Source organism: Urocampus carinirostris, chromosome 15 (genome assembly GCF_059441175.1).
Source record: "Urocampus carinirostris isolate Australia breed hairy pipefish chromosome 15, RoL_Ucar_1.0, whole genome shotgun sequence".
Lineage (NCBI taxonomy): Eukaryota > Metazoa > Chordata > Actinopteri > Syngnathiformes > Syngnathidae > Urocampus > Urocampus carinirostris.
This window is the reverse complement of record NC_142363.1, coordinates 20,570,664-20,592,283: the sequence shown is the minus strand read 5'-3', so window position 1 is coordinate 20,592,283 and position 21,620 is coordinate 20,570,664. Positions and strand designations below refer to the sequence as shown.

The window sequence follows — 21,620 nt, the reverse complement described above, 5'->3', positions numbered from 1 at the left end:
TAATTTTGCACACTTACTATAAATCCCATAAAGGTTATTTCACTTCTGAAATATTACTGCTTGTCTGTTATATAAAATCAAGGTTCACGGATCCTTTTACTACCCGGGTCATAGGTGCACCACTTCCTGTGGTGTGTCTAGGGCAAGTACAGCCTGCACCCATCCCCTCTCCTGGCCAGTTATTTTGGTTGGGGTTTGCTCCCCCACAAGAAGAACTGAGATAGCGGATCCGAACAACTAATTATTCATCAAAAAGATATTTTTTTTAAAAAATCATGGTTGCCCCAACTTTTTTGTTTGACTGTCGGTTTTGCTGTGCACCGATATATTTTGTCTGTGTGCTTGCAGGTCCTGGTACTTCTGCTTACACATCCTGTGTGTACTGGTAGCCCTGGTCCTGCCGGTTCGGTCACGGCATCGGGACGCCAAGGTTCAACAGGAGAGCCTGGGAACAGAAGTCGGCGCGGAAAACAACCGCAACAAGAAAGAGAAAACCACATGAACCCCGGCAGACGCACCAGTGAGACAAACCGGATACCACTGAAGAACTGGAGTCTGTTTACGAACCAGGAACCAAACATTGGATGTGCTTGGGCGGAACCTGATGATTAATTCCAGTAGCGAGGACAGAGTGGTTGCATTTTACGTGTGGGAAACAAAGAAAAACTGAATTCCAAGCTGCCTTAAACCCTCTATGTACCTGGCAGGTTGAACCAAAACACATTGGGATGACGTTCATACGAAGATTTGACGTATGTGGAGGGTTTTTGTCATTGTCTGGATACAAGCGTGGAAACTTTACGTTTATCATCAGCTGCCAACTTTCAAACCGGCCTTAGGATTTTCGAAATATTTGGGGGAGTTGACGTTAATAGTCCCGATGTGTTTTTGTGTTTCAACGTGACGACGCGGTTCCCTTGCTTTTGTTTTGCAGAAATTTGAAATAATTGAAAAGTCCCAAAGAGGTAACCAGAGCTCGTCTGTATTCAGTAGTGGAAAAAAAAATATTGCTCAATTTATTTTTTTATTTCTTGCTTTGAATATATACATGTATAGTGTATATATTTTGGTTCAACCTTTTTGACAAATTCGCAGTATCAAATGTTCCAAAAGTGAGGTGGGGAACTCTGTTGTGACTTTCAGATTTTTGTCATTAAGGGATTATTTTTTTCCAGGTTTACCACGTTGCAGTTCCTCACATCAGAGCCTTGCTACTTGTTACCAGCCCCTTAATGATTCAATTGGAAAAACTGTACTATATTTCCTCAAATAATGGCCAATGCCCCTGATAAGCACTAAATAATGATGAGAAAAAAAAGGACAGAAAAAAACCTGAAAGTACTTGATTGCTAAAAATATCTTACAGAATCTTTCACATCCAACTATAGCAGAGATCTTTCCTTTTTATGAATTAACTTGCAGCTATTCAATTAATTTTATAATTGTCAAATACATTTGTTTTATTAACGCCCTAATCAAATAGATTTTGTTGAACAAACTCGAGATCTGGTCTTGTAGATTAGCCTCATTCTACAACAAAGACAAATTAACCATGAGATATAAAAAGCTATTTATTTATTTGGAGTTATTGTTAACTCCTGGTTCGCACTTTTCACCGCAGAGTTTTTCAGGATATTAAATGAAATGAAAAGTATGCATTGTTAAGAAAAATGAAAATAGTTTTCTTCAAAACTTCATCATTTTCAATTTGTAATTTGTATTGTTAACTATGATGGTCATTTATCATCCCTAGTAATCTTTTAGTGCAAGCTGAAATGGCAAAAACTAGTCCACATGGACAGTTAATCATATAAAATCAAGCATCGGTTTACTGTGTAATATTGATGCTATCATTGATGGTCTGTGTTCTATGTGCTCACTCCACAATGTTCTATGTGCAATTCTCGTTTTCAATTAGAAATTTGTATTGTAGACTCACTGAGATCGTCATTTATCATCCCTAGTAATTATTTTTGCCAGCCGAAACAGCAAAACCAGTCCTAATGGACTGTTATCCAGATTAAATAAAGCACAAGTTTACTGTTTAGTGTTACATGTGATCACTCCACAATGTCATGTGCGGGATTCTGTCATTGCCAACTTACAGGTGATGAATTAAACACCCCTTGGCCACTATTTTCGGAAATACAGTAGCTAATGAAATACATGTCTACAATGAAAGCAGCAGTGCTCTAATCACATTATCTCACACTGATATTAACCAGTGAGCCAAATTTGAATTGTAATAACAACCAAAACCGCAGTATTTTATTAACTTTAATATTACAACAAAGTGTGTTTTACTGCAGTGAATTCACTCTGCAGCAATAAAGAAGACCTAATTGAAGTTGACGCTTTTGTTTGGATTTTGAATTCCCTGTTATCGGCCAACCAACGTTGTGCTCGTCAGTCTTAACTATTCAGGAAGCTGCGCAGCTTATGTGTTTTTTGTGGTACTTCCGTACATGTCTCTGCCTTTGTTAATTGAAGTAAATTTTTTATTTAATCTTTCAATTCTAAAAATGATCAAGCCCCCCTAAAACATTCAGTGCCATTGACGGCTATAGACGTCAAACCTCCATTTTCCATGTAACTCATTCACTGCCATCGACAGTCATCGAGGTTTGATTTCACTGTGGTTGGGTTGTCTGGGAATGAGTTCACTCGAGTTAATTGGCATTTCTCTTATGATATTTGAGTAAATCGACGCTCCTATTCTGAAAATGAATACCTTCTTGTTCAGTTACAGAAAACAGCACTCAATCACATCACATTATTCCTATTATTTGAATTCATAGTCCTCCCAGGTATCCCAATAAACAATATGGTCCAAATTGGTGCACAGTGCATTAAAAAAAGCACATCACATCCTGAGGCTACAAGAGAGAGTGCAATCTACGTTCATGTTGTCATTGTGTTGTCATTTTGACTTAAGGATGTTGTACAAAGACCAGATGTTGTGTTAATTTATTTTTTATGTTAGACTAAGGTGCGTTTACTGTAACAGCGGGGAAAAGACGCCAGGTTCATGTGTTTGTTTTCGCGTCAAGCCTTCTTGTTGGTTGTAACTCATACTCGACACTCTCGTGACGCTGTCCTGACGCCATTGTTGCTAAAATTTTGACATATCGGTTGGATGAGGAGCTTTGTTATCACTTTGTGACCTTTTTTGTGTTTTTAAAATAACTACAGTGCAGCAAAGTTGACTTATGAAGGTTTTTTTTTGGGTGGTCTAACGTTTTGCATATTCCTGCCATAATTCTGTGTGCACTGTTTGATAAGAGTGCGTATGTGTGTGTGTGTGTATTCCAGTGTTCATGTGGATCGTACATATTTGTAGCACGGCCCTGTAAAGGTGAAAAGCACCTGTAAGAAAAAGAAGGGATATCAGTCATTCTGCAAATGAAACATTTAGGAGATGATTGCTCTGCATGGCCACCAAAACCAGCAGATCAATGCAAACTGCTCCATATATGTCCAAAGTGCCAAAGCATTCAATGGCGCATTTTCTTTTGCGTGTTTGTGTATGCAAGTGTGAGCGCCTGTCTGTGAGTGTGTGAGTGTGGGTGCTTGTGTCACATGTTATTTTTGTGTCAGAAGGAAATTTATTGAAATATTTGTACGCCAGTTCATTACAATTCTGATTTATGTGGCAAAATAAAGAGAGGTTATTTTTAAACACCAACACTGATGTTTGAAAATGAATGCCTTGTGTTTTAGTCGACAGCTTTAGTGGATAAAACCATTTGAATATTTCTGGTATTCTATATTATGCATTTGTTCTCTCAATTTTTACCCAACACATTATAAACAGGAGTAAGAACACCCTTACCATTTTCTTATGCATTTGATCAACCCACTGAAGGGTTCAGATGTTTTAGTAGGCTTTTTGCACTATTTTTTTTTTCACTGTAGAAGTTTATTTTGTTAGTCATTAATTGGTCAATAGCTTTAATGATGTTATAATCAAAACAAGGAACAACAGTCCCACTAAATCTCCTTTACTCTCCAATATTAAAAACAGACCAATCAGTACCACATTTTTAATTAGGATTTTCTTCTATTATGACCAACATTAATAGGACAGAAATCGGTTTGATCTTTACAAAAGAAGTTTGACCTTTGTAAAAAGAAGGCAAGATTCCCACAATGTAAACAGATGATGACAAATTGTCATAGATGTGTGTTTGCCATCTCTGCATCTGACTTATTTTATTTGTAAATATCCTTTCTTTTTTAGGAAACTGTTTATTTAAAAAAATAATACATGCCTTTTATTGTTTAGCACGCAATTAAATTTTATTATCACAGTTTTGATTATTTTTATATAAATATTTTTATTCGAGCTTGAATATATTATCTATTATTTAAAATATTTTACCAGTAGGTTTGTGTTGAGGGGGCGGGGTTACGAAATTTAACGTGAGGTCAATGGACAAATATGAATTCAACTAAATAATGAAATCGTTTTTATTCTTTCAAATAAAATACGAAAACGTTTTCATTTTGACGTGTTGAATATGAATTTTTATTTTTTTATTTTTAATCCCATCTCCAGACTTTGAACAGCTGTGCATACCCTCGCGTCGACGTCATTAAGTTCCAAAGAAAAAAATGAGAAGCCTCGTAAATGTAGACGCAACATTATTATGACATATTTATTTTTCTTTTCGTAACTTAAACGTCCCGGCTTTCTCTCATTTTCTCGGCCCATGGTAAGAACTTTTTAGTTCCGTCTATTTTTGTGGTTTTCTCCCCCACTTCGTGTAAATGGCAAGTATTGTATTTGTTGTGCTAGCCACCCGGAGCTAACGCTAACTAGCTTGTTGGCTACTGGAAGTTCGGTTCGCGACAGTTTGGCAATTTGAAAAGGAACAAAAGATATCGACCTATGTTAACCTGTAAACTAAAAACGAATACTACTTAAAATATGTTATTTTCCCTCATAAAACATGACATGTTGTGGCCATGTGACACGTTAAAAGTGCTATCCAGATGTTGTGCTTTTAGTTTGGTTACCCCATTACACTGCTTTATATGCAAAACATAATTTCATGGACAAAAAAACTGCCTCCACACAAATTATTCTGCACAATTTAACCAAAAATTTATCCGTTTCCCCCTGTGTGTTGGTTTTAAAGCCTGTTGTGCATTTTTATTTTTAACGAACTGAAATCTATCTCCCATGTTAAGCGTTGCAAATACTTGCCTGGGCAATATTTAGGTCAGGGGTCACCAACCTTTTTGGGGCTGAGAGCTACCAAGTTGATATGCATTTCTGGGCGTTATCATGTTGTTACTTTGTTGTTACTATGTTTTTTTAAATTACCATATTGTAGTTACTTGCAATAGCATTCAAATTGGCTCAATCAACAACTAAACATCTGCCTTCCATGAGGGCACTGAGTGATTTTACTGATATCAGGTAAGGGCTCCTTAATTGAGAAGACATTATCTCATATTTAAAGACACTGATCGTGTCACTGATTCCCCATGCCAGTTAGAAATAGAATTTCCCGGAAAGTCACCATGATTCATCACTGGTGAACTATTTTCAGAACTCGTCTGCAGGCTGGCTACTCAGGTGTTCATGTGGGTGACTCCCCATGTAGGTTTTGATCAGCAGTATTTTTGAAATGTGTCTTGCAACGGTATTGTCCAGTTTTAACAGCTTTATGTCAAGCCACAAAACGCTGACTGGGTTCATTTTAATCTTGCCCCAAAAGATCCATTGCATGTAGCTCAAATTACTCTGGAAGTTATTCCACAGTGTTGGTGCTTTTTTGTTTATCATACAAACGTTAAACAGATTATAATGTTGATAAAAGTGCCTTTGTCCATGTGTGCTGAAAAAGGGCATTGCTTCTTGAAATATTTTGCAGACATGATGGTTTTGGTTGAATGGACTACTTTACTGTGAAACAAAAGTTTGTAATAATGGTTCTTTTTCAGGATAAAGTTATCCCTGTCACTGTTAAGTTGTTTTTACATGACCTACTTTTTAAGTTTGATACACTTAAGTGAGTATCTATACCAGTCTTTTAAGGTGTTGGTACATGTGATCTTCCAGTAGCCATTTGACAATCAGGAACCTGATATGAAATGAAAAGTGCATTGAATCAATTTTATATTAAGACATTTTAATAATGTTGTAATACAAATGTGTCTGGAAAAATAAGAGCCTCAGGGAAGATAATTTTTAGTTTGTATGTAGTATTGGTGTAATGACTATCCCAGATAATTGAGTACATTGTTTTGCTGGACCAACTAGGACAACTTGTAATCTTGTGCAGGTAGGGTTTCCAACCTTTTTTTTTTAAAGCCAGGATGTTGTTTGATACAGAAATGTTCAATTGTAGCATGACTTTAGCTTTATTACCTCTGAAAAAAATGGTTGGAGGTTGTGGCCATTGCATTATTTATTTTATTATACTTTTTGGTAGTTTTTCCTGTGGTTAACTTAGTATTTACATTAAGAACTGTTTAAGAACTGTCTAAAATGAATATAGTGATAAAGTTGGATTTATTATCGATCAACAGAAATATTCCTAGTGTTTTATTGTTTTAATACTGCTGATTATTGGATAAAGTCAAATATCCTTTCTCAAAATATTAGTATGATAACAAGATATTCAGCTAATCAGCAATTGTAAAAAAAATAAAAGTTTGCTATTTTTTATTGCATTAGTAATGAACTCAGAATGTATGACATTTTTTTTTATAATTGCATTACAGATAAAATGTACTTTATCATGATATTCTAATTTTCTGAGAGTCCCGTGGAATACTTGTTATCTGATGAGATACTGTATATAAATCATTTGTTTTGATACATACAATGTCTAAATTGTCTTAGTGTATTCTTTTGGAAACATTTGGTTATATTGCCTATCCCCACACGACTCATATAAAGGTACAATTGAGGGAAAAATGATACATTAGAAAAACACAATTGAATCAGCAATAAAATAAAATAAATAATTATGTAACTGTGAATAAAAACAGCCAGTTATGAGCTTGACTGTGTTCGACAGTTCCCTGACTAATGTGATAATCATCGACTTCCAAGTATTATTCTTGTCTCTTTAATCAGTGTTTTTTTGCACACAAAAGATAAACTAGTCCACAAAAAAATCTGAACTGAATGATGTGCTCTGTACTGCAAGGCACGCCATGAATGGAAATGTAGTGCTGCCATTGTGTGTGGAAGAAATGGTTGTAGGCCAGCCCCCTCATGTAATATTCAGCTTGAGTAAATGAAAAAAGGGTGGGGGATGAATAGCTTTATCCCGGCAGTGTTGTAGATGCTCAGTGTGTGAGAGCGAGACTCAATACCGGTATTGAAAAACCACCTTCCACCAAGGTAAGAGAACCTTGTTACCATTTTAATTTGTTGTGAAACCAGCTTTGATAACTTGTTAGCTGTCTTTCCTGGCTTTGTGAGCTGTGGCCAGACGTTGAGGGTTGTGATGTCCTCGTCTCCATGTTGCACTAGCAACCCGAGGAGCGGAGAGGGCGTGTCAACTGTTGCCTCCTGTCAACAAAGGATTTTTCCCTTGTGTTAAGTTTGCGATTTTTGTTGAGGGAAAACAGCAAAGAGTAAGACATTTGATTTGAAAAAAATCACCAAACCCAGTTTTTGACCATTTTGGATGATTGCATTGTATGTCAGGGTGAATTGACTCAATCATTAGCTGCCAGCGTACCTCCAGGAAGATGTTGAAACATGTATAGGGTGACCCCAGCTTTATTTTGGTGGTAGTAAAACACGTACAGTAATTTCGCCGGGCCACTACTGAAAAGTCCAACTTGGACTAATTTTTGTCACTACTTTACTATACCGCTGTCCGATATTGTGTGACTTTAGGGTGGAGGTCGCCCTGGTTTACTCCAACGCCTCCAACACTGGTGAATTATTAATGTTTATGGATCGTCTAAACCCCTCTTACAATGAAGCAGCCATGTTCAATATAAAAGTAGTCATAATTATTGCTCTGTGTGATTTTGGCATGTTGAAATAAAACTAGAGCTGGGTGAGTCAGTTTGGAGAATCAGCATTTCAATTGATTGTAGACAAGTAACCTCACCGAATGCATATATTTTCAATTCAAATTTTATTTAACATAAAAATATTCTGTAAAAAGTGTTTGGACAAGAATTTGTGATTTTAAATCAGTTGTAACACAAAGGTAGCACTCCTAGCTTGAGACTAACTTGGTTAAATTCTACAATTGACTTTGATAAACATTTCTAATTAGTACCAGCCTCGAGTATTATAAATTCAACTTTTATATTTCAACCCTTGTCTTCATAATGTAGGAACATTTTCAAATTAATCAACAAGATTTATTGAAATTATTTCCCAGCCCTAGACGAAAGCAGGACATTTCAAAGTATGACTAACCCCACAACTTCCCTGAAAAAGTCATTGTTTCTATGTTTAAATTATAAATGTACCATGTCTGCTCCACTTTTGCTTCATCACACATCCTAAAAAACATTTTTGGGGGATTGAGTCCAGCCTAGTATCATGACATATCGACTATCTTTGAATTAAGCATGCAGAATTGCACACTTGTTTTAAAAGTCAGATATTTCGTGTCTTTTATCACGATTATTTTTGAATTCTCACGAGCAGATTCATTTTGATGTTCAGTTCAAAAGGAAGAGTTGAATCCTATTCATGTCTGCGATATGTAGTGCATGGGACCATCCTTTGGATCTTTTTTATACATGCAAACATACCTTACAATTTGCTCCGTTTCAAAAACTTGATTTCCCTATCTTAGTGGTGTCCAGGCGTTGACCCGGTGAGCCATGGATACCACCACGTCCTTGAAGATGACCTCTGTGGCCGTCCAAAGTCTTTTCAGCTATGTGGAGGACGACAACCTGGCTGCCATAAAAGCACACCTGGACAAGTTCAAAGATGTCGACAGCAGGAGTGACGTAAGTTGGAAACAAACCTACTTTTTGATTATTTGTATACCAACCTTAAGTATAAATATGCCCAATTTAGCCTTCAAAAACCCAGGAAAATTCTTTTGAAAAAATGTTTCTGAGTGAATATTGATACTGTGTGTTCACAGTTGGTTGAATTTTTTTTTGTCTAGCCAATTTTTCAAATCCAATATTGACCTCGGTTGTTTCATCATCTCCTTTCAGAATGGGCAGACTCCACTTATGGTAGCAGCAGAGCAGGGCAATCTGGAGATTGTGCAGGAGCTAATCAAGAGAGGAGCCAACGTTAACTACGACGATGTTGTAAGCTCGCATGTGCGGTTACACAAGTTTGAAATTAATTGGAAGCATTGGTGGTACTTCCTGCCTCTTTACCGCCTTTGTTGCCTAGCTTTAAAAACTTCCAATTTCTTATCTTTCATGTCCATCTGCTTGCTACACAGTGCACACAACATATTTTTGACTAAAGAGAACATTACCAGTCACTTTTCGTTGCTATTACCAGAATGGCCCACATGCCGTTTCTGCACAGTACAGAGCTCAGCAAGAAACTCATCCAGTTAGAGATGGTGCTGCATGGTGGTTGCCACAGTAACAATTTGTCTCTGAACAGGACTGCTGGACAGCACTGATGTCAGCATCTAAAGAAGGCCACATCCAAGTTGTAGAAGAATTGCTGGAAAATGATGCTAACATGGAACACAGAGACATGGTGAGAGTAATGTGGTGAATAATTAATGAGTCAAGTAATGGAAGTTCAGCCACTGGTGGTGAGCTCGTATAGACACCATAACAACAATATATATACTTTCGGTAAAGCAAGAGAGGCTCATTGATCAAACATAGAAATAATGTTACCACTATTAAATGTCAGAAAAACATAAAAACTCATTCATATTTTTGGCATGATTTTCTTTTACATCTTTAGCAATCATTTGCAATTAATTTACAGACAGACAGGGTTAACTCTTTGTTTTACATAAACTGGTTGATTAACACAAAAAATAGATGTGATTTAATGCAAAACTAACGCATGAAAAATCTTTCACTTTGTTTAATAGTAAATGTGGTTCCCTAAACCCCCCAAAATTTGATCAGTTTTTAAAATTATTCCATATGTTGGGTAAAAGTTGGTTAAAAAAGGGTAACCTTTGGAACTTACCCCTTCATTAATGTCATGATTATTATTTATGAGTCACAGTAAGGCAAATATAAAATTCAAATTTTTGTTATCAACGGAAATGATAAGAAATTAGCTTATAAAATGATATCATAGTCAAAGCTTTATGATGAACTATTTCAGTCTTACAATTTACCTTTTTCTGATCAAAAACCTGAGATCTCCAGTTGAAAGTTTTCTCTGATTTTTTGGTGTGTTGTCATTGAAATGTTTTTTTGCAGTTAAAGTTTGATTTTAACAAAGGCATATGTACACACATAAAAAAGAATTAGACTGGACTAAAATACATTTTTAGCACATGTTTTTTTAAATACACACAAAAGAACTTGGATTTTGTTTTCAAAACTTGCAAATATTGAACTTTAATTGCTGTTTTTTTTACTTTTCCTATTTATGTGGATTATAAAACTAATGGAAAGTGTTTGTGGATGAAATATCTTGCAAAATAAAGAAAAATGTTGTTATTGGCCTGTAGCTAAAATACAACGTTTTGACTTGCGACTCTTTTCGGCAAAGCGGGTCACATATGACAACCTTGAAAGAATTCACAAATCCAAGCAGCATCCAAGAAGCAGAACAGTCCATTTCTGACCCAATTAGGTTCAAGGAACGGACGTGAACTAAGTCAGTACCCTGTGAGGTGGGATTAGTCATGATATAAAAGTACAGAAACAAAACCATGCTGCACCAATGGTCCCCTGGTACAATGTTTGTCACTGAAGTCTATAAATAGCACATTGTCTTGAGTCGCCACATAGCACAAATGTTGCTTTTGTTGTATTGCAGAGGGATTGAACTCAAGCTACCTTTGTTGATCAAACAATATTCTCTGCCTATTATATGATAAAATAAATTATATGCTTTGATAAATGAATGTATGGGTATGTTTTCCAATTAGGGAGGTTGGACTGCTCTGATGTGGGCAGCTTATAAAGGCCGCACAGATGTGGCACAACAGCTCTTGACTAAAGGCGCCAACCCTAACATCACTGGTCAGGTAGGACTAGATTTGTTTCAACAGAATATTTTTATTTTCAACCATATACTGTCTTTATGAAGTCCCATTGCCATTAAGTTCCCATTTTTCAAATCACTTTAACAGTTTTAGATGTACGAAATCTTCAGGTTTGACCTCATGCTGTCTTTCCCAACAGTATAGCGTCTACCCCATCATTTGGGCAGCAGGTCGAGGCCATGCTGAGATAGTCCATCTCCTGCTGCAACACGGGGCTAAAGTCAACTGCTCGGACAAGGTACATCCCACTTCTAAAACAGGAATTCATTATTGTGCAATACTACAGTTAGTCTTAAAAATAATAATTATTCTGTTGTTTTCTTTCATATTACCGTATTTTTGGACTATAAGGCGCACTCAAAAAAACCCAAACATTGCCAGAAATCCAAAAGTGCAATTTATAATCCATTGCACCTTATAGACTGGAAATAAGGTAAATAAAATCGGAAATGCCTAATTACAATCATATGCTTTAAAAGTCGCTAACCATTTCTGAATGAATCAATACATTTTAGTTGTGAAACCAGTTTTTTATATTTTTGAACTACAGCGGAACCTCGGTTCTCGACCATAATCCGTTCAAGAACCCTGTTCGAAAACCGATTTGTTCGATCACCGAAAATCGTTTTTCCCATTAAAAGTAATGTAAATTCGTTTTAATCCGTTCCAACACCCTGAATGTTTACCATGGACGTAAACATGAAGCTAACCCAGGCTTATCGTACGTTCGCGTTAGCGTAATCTTCCGTACGAAAGATTACGCTAACATGAACGTGTAAAAAAAAAAAAAAAAGGATTATGAACAGGATTTCTTACCTTTGTGGTGGACGGTGGGGAGAGAAAAATCATCAAAAGTTTTTCAACCTTTTCCAAAACTTGCGGCAGTTGCTTGCTTATAGCGCTAACTTCCTTAGCCGCATCACTCGATTTCACAGCCTCCTTATTCTTTACTATCGAACTGATAGTAGATTTAGCCATGCTGTATTCACTAGCAAGATCGGAATTTCGTACACCTCTTTCATATTTAGCTATTATGTCTTTCTTAAAGGCAATAGTTTTACGAACAACTTTTTTTTTACCTGTCCTGCTTGCACCGACCTTCTTCGGAGGCATAATTAGGGGCTAAAACACCCGTACGCTTCTCAGCATCGCACCCTAGCGTACTGGCGTTTGAACTCCGATTTTTTGACCGAAAAGCAGAGCAAGAATTTCTCGAAATTTTCGAACACCGATTTGTCCGAACTGAGAGGTGTTCGAAAACCGAGGTTCCACTGTACTTTTTTTTTGATTATTGGGTGAGCCATATAGTCTGAAAAATATGGTATTTCTAAAATACCTCGATTATTTTGTTGTGATACTGTGCAAAGATTTCTCCCATGTTTCAGTGCTTTTTAATAGCTCTATTGTATTCTAACTATCCAGTATGGCACCACCCCACTCATCTGGGCTGCCAGGAAAGGTCACTACGACAGCGTGATGCACCTACTGACCAACGGAGCTGATGTGGACCAGGAAGGAGCCGTAAGCGGATTATGAATATCATATGACCGGTCAATTATAACTGCATTAAAGCTTTAGCTGAAAGTTCAAACGCCATTTGGTATTGTGCATTGAGGTTTGATATGAGGCACTTACTGAGAAACTCACGTGTGTATATTTACTGCACACCATAGATCTTTACTGTCATATTTTCAGATGAATTTATGATAACTGCATTGGGCCGAGTTAGGACTTTGATGATCATTTATTCAGCTGTCTTTCGTTGCGGTGCTAAGGTAATCAGAAACTCATTTTTTCCCCTCAGAACTCCATGACTGCTTTGATCGTGGCAGTGAAAGGCGGCTATACCGAAGTGGTCAAAGAGCTGCTTAAGAGGAACCCCAACGTCAACATGACCGACAAGGACGGAAACACAGCACTGGCCATTGCGGCCAAGGAGGGACACACAGAGATTGTCCAAGACTTGCTGGATGCCGGCACCTATGTGAACATACCAGACAGGGTGAGACCTTTGGAAACTTGTTTTTCAGATGATCATGTGAGAAAACAACTGCAATTTCCTTTTCACTGTCTGCTCCTTCCAGAGCGGGGAGACCATGCTGATAGGAGCAGTCAGAGGAGGTCATGTGGAAATAGTGCGAGCCCTTCTAAACAAATATGCAGATATTGACGTCAGGGGCCAGGTAGGTGATCCTCTCCTAGTATTTGTTGATCTTACCAACAAGAGGGAGGCCTCTTTATATTCACTGTAACACAATCTTTGCTTTGCCCTGTTGTTAGTAGGAGTTAACACCCACAGTGCAGGGTTTAAACAAATAACTGGTTTGCAGAAACACATACATGGAGAGCATGATAAGACGTTTTGGAGATATTCCATATCATGTTAGTCGAGCTTTAACTTTTGACCGGATTGTTCCCATTTAAAAAATGTTTTTTTTTTTGCATCTCAATCCCTCACAATACATACAATGCAGGCAACATTTATTTTTCTTTTACAAATACAATATATGCCCTGTGATTTAGTAGTTTTGAACATCCCAAAACATCTTGCAGATTGATTGATTGGTTGACATTTTTAATTTTCTACTGTATATCAAGTACAAAGTTACAATAAATTCTAAATAAACAACTTGATAAACAACTCACAAAACAGAAGGGGAAAAAGAGCTGATGGGGAAAAAATCATAAGCTTATCTTGACAGTCCATATCTTTGATAGTCCATACACTTTTCACCTTAGTCAAATCATGTAATAATATTATTGTAACAAGGTATCATATGTAATATGAATCACATCTCATCATCTCTCAAGAGAAAAGGAAATATGATCACTTGATATGAAATCAAATTAAAACTAAAACTTTTCTTCACATTAATCGATTCAACATAATCATACAAAATTGAACTAAAGGACGGTCTTTTCTGTATGTATCACACTCTGCTTTGACTCGCACTCTTTTTCTGGTTATAAATTAATTCCAAAATAAGGATGGAAAGACTGCCCTGTATTGGGCTGTAGAGAAAGGTAATGCCACCATGGTGAGAGACATCCTGCAGTGCAACCCTGACACAGAGAGCTGCACCAAGGTATGACATTCCACTTTGACATACTATGCAGTACAGTGTGTCCTTTCCAAAATGTACATTTTGTTTTTTAGGAAGGAGAAACACCATTAATTAAAGCTACAAAAATGAGGAACATTGATATTGTTGAGCTACTGCTGGATAAAGGAGCAAAAGTGTCAGCTGTGGACAAGGTCAGCACTTTTGAACCTGAAAACCATTTTTTGGTCGTCATTGACTAATTTATTCTCCTTTTGAGCAAACAGAAAGGCGACACCCCCCTTCACATTGCCATCAGAGGGAGGAGCCGAAAGCTGGCCGAGCTTCTTTTGAGGAACCCTAAAGATGGCCGCCTCCTCTACCGCCCAAACAAGGCTGGAGAGACGCCATATAACATCGATTGCACCCACCAAAAAAGCATCCTCACACAAATATTCGGCGCAAGTATGACCATTTATTTTTGTTCATGGTAAATTTTGAGGCATTCTCTTTTTAATTGTTTGCATGCCTCTTTCAGAACACCTCGCCCCGACTGAATCCGACGGGGACATGTTGGGTTACGACCTGTACAGCAGCGCTCTTGCAGACATTCTCAGCGAGCCCACCATGCAACCACCTATATGTGTTGGTCTTTATGCACAGTGGGGCAGTGGGAAATCATTTCTTTTGAAGAAACTGGAGGGTAGGCCCTTATCTTATTTAATGCCACTAACGGCCGTACACCGTAATTTCCAGTCTATACTGTGAACCTAAAATCCCCAAACTAGCCAAAAATTTGAAAACGCGTCTAATGGCCTGGGGGCCTCATAAACTGGAAAATAAGTCATGTTTGTATAGGAAACAATTAGAAATACATCCATTACTTATTCATGTAGTACGAGATTCTTTCTTATTTTTGCAATGATTGATCAATTGAATAACGCAGCTGACCAAAATCGTAATACAATGTATGCCATGAGAATCAAACCCGAGTTACGGAGATCGCTAAAACCTAACCACGTTCTGAAATACAAAAAGTCTTTCGATTTTATTTAATTATCACAATATTTAACTAACGACTTTCTGTTTTCTCCATTCTCTAAAAATTGTTTCTGGCACCGTGGGTAAGGATGGTTTGTTAATAAAATAAAATAAAATGCCTTTTCACATGTCATCTGTATCGCTAGTGGTATTGCGTTTAGATTTCTGTGCTCTTACCGCAGCCACCCGGTTTGGCGCCCTTTGCATTCAATGCTTTCCGATTTTGTCAGACATCACATCCAAAAGCCGTTCAAACATTTCAATCTTTGTTTTTCAGATGAAATGAAGACGTTCGCAGGACAGCAGATCGAACCGTTGTTCCAGTTCTCTTGGCTGGTGGTCTTCCTCACCCTCCTGCTGTGCGGCTCAGTGGCTGTGATCCTGGGATTCACTGTCGATCACAAGCTGGCCATTGCTGTGTCTCTCAGCTTGCTTGCTTTGATTTACATTTTCTTTGGTAAGACTCCTTGCTCAATGCCTCCCAAGAGAGTGCAGTACACCACTATAAATTACTAATGTGTGCCTTACGAATCCAGAAATCTCATTGTTATAAATACAGCCCCTTCTCAAGTGAAAAATGTGCTTTCAAATATTTTGCTCACTAGAGGGCGTCATTATACAAGCTTAGCTTCATGTATTTTGAATGCAAACCTTGCCTGTTTTGTCTTAACTTTAGTTTTGGTGTACTTTGGAAGCCGACGTGAGAGAGAGAGCTGGAACTGGGCGTGGGTCATCAGCACCCGCCTCGCTCGACAAATTGGCTACTTGGAGCTTCTTCTCAAACTTATGTTTGTCAATGCCCCCGAATTGCCTGAGCAGACCACCCGAGCGCTGCCTGTCAGGTGACCATGATACAAAACAAGTCAACTCTAGCAGATTTTCCTTTAACTTTTTATTAATTATTTGTAGGAATTCAGACCTTTTATGATACTTTTCCTTTTTTCATTAAATCTAATTAAATTAGTAAATAAATAAACGTAAACATAGTAGTATTTGGCTTTTTTACCTTTAAATAATGCTAAAAACAAATGAGTAAAAAAAGAAAAAAAATGTTTTAGAATAGGTGCATTTGCCAGATAATGAATTATACTAGTGGAATTTTCGTTTTCAACCAACAGAATATTTTGCCTATTTTATGTGTTATTTTATCATTTTTTTCAATAACAGTTCTTTATCTTTCACATTCTTAAAAAACTAAATGAGTAAAACTATGTAACCATTTAGGAATATATTATTATTTGCCAACTATGCAACACACAACAATGTATGTTTCTTCTGTTTTCTGTTTCAGGTTTCTGTTCACGGATTACAATCGTCTGTCCAGTGTGGGAGGTGAGACCTCCATGGCTGAGATGATTGCAACACTTTCAGATGCGTGTGAAAGGGAGTTTGGTTTCATGGCCACCAGGTTGTTTCGAGTTTTCAAGAATGATGAAATCCAAGGTGATTTTATTGGCGATGAACTATGTTGCCAGTTACTAGCAAATCGCAACTGAATTGGGAATCTATTTATTTGTTTTAACTAGTTGATATGATTTTTGTGGGTCAACGTTATCTAAATGATCATGTTTTTTGTTTAACGGCAGCCTTATGATTCCCCGTGTTTTGTTGGTTAGAGTTTGCCACAACTTGTGTTTATTTTCATTTGTGCATTACTGGATTTCATCACTTTTGTCCTCCCACTTATCAGGTAAAAAGTGGAAAAAGACATGCTGCGTGCCATCCTTTGTGCTGTTTGGCTTGACACTTTGCTGCCTCATTGCTGGCTTAGCATTGCTGGCCATATTTAAGGTGGGTTGAAATCATGAGAAATTCTGAAAATCTTTAGGCATAATGTACAAGAGTATACAAAGAGTGTTTTGCTTTCGGAGGCTCCAGCCTGATTAATGCTCATTTGTAAAGGTGGACCCTGGGAACCTGACAGTGAATGCGGTGCTCATTGCAATGGCCTGTGTAGTTGGCCTGGCCATGCTGATAAATTGTAAGACCTGGTGGCAGATGGGAGACTCAGTCCTCAACTCTCAGCGCAAACGCCTGCACAGGGCAGCCAACAACCTGCACCAGCTCAAAAGTGAAGGATTTATGAAGGTAGGTTAAATTGATTGAGTTTGAACTTATACAAAGAGTTATCTGAGATTCTAAATGAAATGGATTCAGTATGCATACTCAAGCAAGAAACATACAAATAATCTGGTTGTACCTTGTCATGTTTTGAACTTGACTTGTCCTCGTCACGGCAGGTTTTAAAACACGAGGTCGAGCTGATGTCAAAGATGGCCAAGACCATTGATGGTTTCACTCAAAACCAGACACGAATGGCTGTCATCATAGACGGACTGGATGCCTGTGAACAGGACAAAGTGTTGCAAATGCTGGACACAGTATGTGGTTTTGGATACTTGTTACAGTTTTTAAACCTGATTTTTTTTGAAGCTTTGATCTTACACACAACTGTCCTGTTGTTTTCAGCTACTGCAGCTTCCCTTTCAAGTTAAGCTTTCTGCTTACAGCTGCTGTAATATAAATTTTCCACCTTTAGCCAGATAGTATTATTTTGCACGGTTATTCCCAAAGTAGATTACAATCTTTCATGTGTGAATGTAGTAAGTCACACAGTGCAGAGAGTTCACATGAAAATGTATTTTCCTTTGCGGAATTTGACAGTAAATGGTCACGAGTTAAAAAAACAGAAAATATGTTTGTTTTATTTGTCTTTTGCCTGATATTGTTTATGCCTGTTTCTTCCTGCTAGGTCCGAGTCCTCTTCTCCAAAGGACCCTTCATCTCCATCTTTGCCAGTGACCCTCATATCATCATTAAAGCCATCAACCAGAATCTTAACAGCGTGCTGAGAGACTCCAACATTAACGGCCACGACTACATGAGGAACATTGTCCACCTCCCAGTGTTCCTCAACAGCAGAGGGCTTAGTACTGCCAGGAAACTCTGCACGGCGGCGCCCACTAACGGCGACAGCTTAGCTGCAGAAGGTACACCTACCGTAAATCAATCTGCAGACTTTTCCTGGAAAATGACATTTTTTCATCATTCTGTTCTCATTTACCTCAGGATGGAATGAAGATGTTGAAAAGAAGATGTCTCAGAGTAGCTTGGCCCCGGACCAGGCCAAGTTTGGCAGCAAGAACGCTCTTAACCGCAGGGTAATTTTTGTTTTAAATCACGTAGTGTGGACAACTGTCCAAGTGGAGCTTTGAATATCACCATTTCTTCTTACCTTTAACTTCAACGGGACATTGTGTATTATCTAGCACCTCTAAATGGGGAAAAATGTCAAAGATTAAAGTAAAAACTATTAATTTGAATAATAAGCAAAAATACATGAACTATCATATAAACGTACATTTTTAAAACTACTTGTAGGTCAAGAAATTCCTATAAGGCTCTCTTAGAGGGAGCTGACATGATCCTCCGCCATTTTCCTGCTAAGCGTACCCCCCAAAAAACATGTGAAAGGCTAGACAAATAAATGAGGATAAAATAATGTGAGGTTTGAGTCTCTGTATTTTGTGTTTTTCCTTGTAGCACTCATTTTCAGTTTCCTTCTACACAAAACAGCAACATGTAGTGGTCAAATAATACACAGTGTCCCTTTGAACAAGTTTTTGACTGAGCCCGTAGCAAAACTAAAATTTCACATTTGATTTGTGAGAACTCACTCAGAGGAGGTGTAATTTATGTTAACAAATTAAAGCCTGTCTTCTGTAACAAAACCTGGCTAAACAGGACCGTAAAAACAGTTACATCTTTATATTTATGTATTTGCAGAGGTTACATTAACCCACAATTTTCCATCATTGACTGATGGGAACATTTTAAGGCTTTTTGTCATTTTGACGGGTCAAAAATTGGGCCATTAACCACAGCAGCAGTATGTTCTCAAGAGTCGACTGTGGCAGTTTAAGAGAGAGGCAGAGTGACAAAGAAAAACAATGCCGGGTGGTAAAATAAGGCAGTGAAAGCCAAGCCAGGTCCAGCCTGACAAAACGTAATGATTGATATTTAGTCCTGACGTAACCTAAGATTTGAGTCAGTTCTGGCTCGGCCTTAAGATCTTACCTCTTTTACACGCTGAGTTATTTGCATGATTATTATGAAGATGCTTCAAGGAGGAAGTCCACATATTCCACGTAAACTAAAGATTTTCAGATTAGGGAGTTTTACGATCATTCCTTACTCTCTTATCTTCATATTTACACTCCATTCAGCACATACATGAAAATGTTGACTAGAGAGGGGGGAAACTTCGTTCCATTGAAACCCTTGCTGTTTTCTCATTTCCGCCGGCTTCTGAAAAGGATGCTTAGCGCAGGCGTGGTTTTGGCAGCCGGCGTGGAGGCTGGTGGACAGGAGGAGGCACGCTGATATTGTAGGAGAGAGAGTGGGGTGCCGGGTGTTGAGCCAAAGTTCCTCGTGTAATTGATGTAATGGCTGTTTATCCTTCCCGCTGCGTCGCCGTCATCTAATGACAAGGCCGAGCAGCAGTCGGTCCCCGCGACAAAACACTGGCACCGGCTATACTGGCAGGAGGCTAAGCGACTCCGCTGCTCTCACTGATGCCTTCCTGCCCCCTGCAACCTCCCTGCATCCTATACTTGTTTGCTAAACATTATTTTCCCTACTCTGGCATTCTAAAATGCTGGTTCTAGCCCTTTTTGATACGAGGGGTATCCTGCCCTTCGTTCTCCTAGCAGGGGTTGAAACGACAGAATGGCTTTTTTTATGACTCATTTGACAGTTTACGATAAAAAGTGGTGATTTGTGAACTATACAGGGTGTTTCAAAAATTAAATGATACATGTATGTACGTAAATACATGTATTCCCCTGTACTTCCTGACAAGCAGATAATTTGTTTATTATAAGAAAAATAGTAATCAGTTGGAGACTGTTAACCAAAATATGCTACAGCGTGTTTGGGAGGAGCTGGATTACTGACTTGACGTATGCTGTGTCTCAGACGGTGCGCAGGTTGAACATTTGTGACATCGTTCACGTAAGCCACATGCTTTTGAATTTTTCATTATGTTTTGGAAGAATACATTTTATGATCTTCAACATTTTTACTTTTTTATGAAATTTGCCTTAATCATGTACTTTGTGTTACATTTACATCTCAAAAGATATCAAATTGTATGAAACACCCTATAAGAATATTTCTGTTGGATGAAACATTTTACTGATTAATACCCGGCACGGGTTGTGTGCTGTTATCATGCCGTCCTACATCTATTTAGAAGATTTTAGTACGAAATGTTTGACCCCCTGCTATAAGAACTGAGTCTGTATTACTACAGAATATAATAATTAATATTTAGGTAAAATATATTTATAAAACATATATGAAACTAAATAAATTGTCCACAGTCCAAGTAAAGTTTAGTTAGGGTTAGAAATCAGTTTTAAAATATAATATTTTACTCGAGAACAACAGTTAAATTATACAATCGAGTACGTAGTTTTTATCGTCATTGATAACAAAGTAGTGAGCATTGTTTGCAATAAGATTAGACATGGCAATCCAGGATAATCAAGTTAAACATATAGTAACGACAAAAAGAGAAAGATTTGCTAAAATAAATTCAGGATAAGTAGGCAACATATTACAAGGTATAGATAAATAAGAATGGTAAATGGTGTCCATTTATATAGCGCTTTTCAAGCCAATGAAGACCTCCCAAAGCGCTTTACAATGTGCTTCACACTTTCCCATTCAGACACACTCACGCACCAATAAGGAGTCAGCCATGCAAGGCGCTTATTGATCCCAAGACGAGCGCTCTACTTCCTGAACTAATGCCACTCTAACAAGAAAATACTAACATGATTAAAATCTAATACAATAAGGCTATTATTTTTACAGGTCAGGGTTTTTTAGTAAGCATTTTTTTGTAGTAATTACTTTTTTCTTATTTTACTGTGTTTTTGATCAGGACAAAATTATTTACCATTTGTTTTTAGCAAAATAATTAAAATATAAGTTATACTTTTTATCACTCTCCTAAAATATCTCCTTTGCTCATTCTAAAGATTATTTGTTTTACTAGAAAAAAAGTTAAATGAATAGCAAAATGAGAGGAGTATTTTTAAAATCAGTGAAACTTTGGCAAATGCATATTAGCGTTATGTTTTGACCAGTAAACTATACTGTTACAGCTTGATAAAATATACCACATTGCTTTAAATACGTAAATTTCATACAAGTTTAGTAGTCAAATGGTCTGCAAAGCGGATGTGCAGCTTGAAAACTCTTAATTCTATCTATAACTTGGACCTTTTTGGCCATGACTGAGTGGTGACCATATGCTTCATCTCGGAGAAAGAGGTCACAAGAGCGGTATTACAACTTCAAAGTCCACCAAAAG

At 37.5% G+C, this 21,620-nt stretch overlaps 2 protein-coding genes across 6 annotated transcripts in view; both read left to right on the top strand.

Annotated features, from left to right (window-relative positions):
- The window catches only part of mboat2a (membrane bound O-acyltransferase domain containing 2a), a 70,430-nt gene extending 66,745 nt beyond the window's left edge, over nt 1–3,685 (top strand). Inside the window, exon 13 of the mRNA XM_088354649.1 lies at nt 349–3,685. Coding sequence (XP_088210775.1) covers nt 349–502 — 154 coding nt within the window. The 3' untranslated portion in view covers nt 503–3,685. The remainder of the gene's footprint in view (nt 1–348) is intronic.
- Nucleotides 3,686–4,580: 895 nt separating this feature from the next.
- Nucleotides 4,581–21,620, top strand: part of kidins220a (kinase D-interacting substrate 220a) — a 58,480-nt gene continuing 41,440 nt past the window's right edge. For 4 of the 5 annotated variants that reach the window (XM_088354039.1, XM_088354037.1, XM_088354036.1 and 1 more), the window contains exons 1-21: nt 4,581–4,715; nt 8,790–8,949; nt 9,166–9,264; nt 9,575–9,673; nt 11,040–11,138; nt 11,296–11,394; nt 12,579–12,677; nt 12,961–13,158; nt 13,241–13,339; nt 14,144–14,242; nt 14,314–14,412; nt 14,485–14,662; nt 14,736–14,900; nt 15,516–15,695; nt 15,915–16,080; nt 16,530–16,681; nt 16,929–17,029; nt 17,141–17,326; nt 17,479–17,619; nt 17,991–18,228; nt 18,308–18,399. In XM_088354039.1, coding sequence (XP_088210165.1) covers nt 8,818–8,949; nt 9,166–9,264; nt 9,575–9,673; nt 11,040–11,138; nt 11,296–11,394; nt 12,579–12,677; nt 12,961–13,158; nt 13,241–13,339; nt 14,144–14,242; nt 14,314–14,412; nt 14,485–14,662; nt 14,736–14,900; nt 15,516–15,695; nt 15,915–16,080; nt 16,530–16,681; nt 16,929–17,029; nt 17,141–17,326; nt 17,479–17,619; nt 17,991–18,228; nt 18,308–18,399 — 2,721 coding nt within the window. In that variant the 5' untranslated portion in view covers nt 4,581–4,715; nt 8,790–8,817. Of the gene's footprint in view, nt 4,716–7,271; nt 7,364–8,789; nt 8,950–9,165; nt 9,265–9,574; nt 9,674–11,039; nt 11,139–11,295; nt 11,395–12,578; nt 12,678–12,960; nt 13,159–13,240; nt 13,340–14,143; nt 14,243–14,313; nt 14,413–14,484; nt 14,663–14,735; nt 14,901–15,515; nt 15,696–15,914; nt 16,081–16,529; nt 16,682–16,928; nt 17,030–17,140; nt 17,327–17,478; nt 17,620–17,990; nt 18,229–18,307; nt 18,400–21,620 lie in introns of those variants that run through there. The other variant, XM_088354035.1, reaches the window with a different exon arrangement.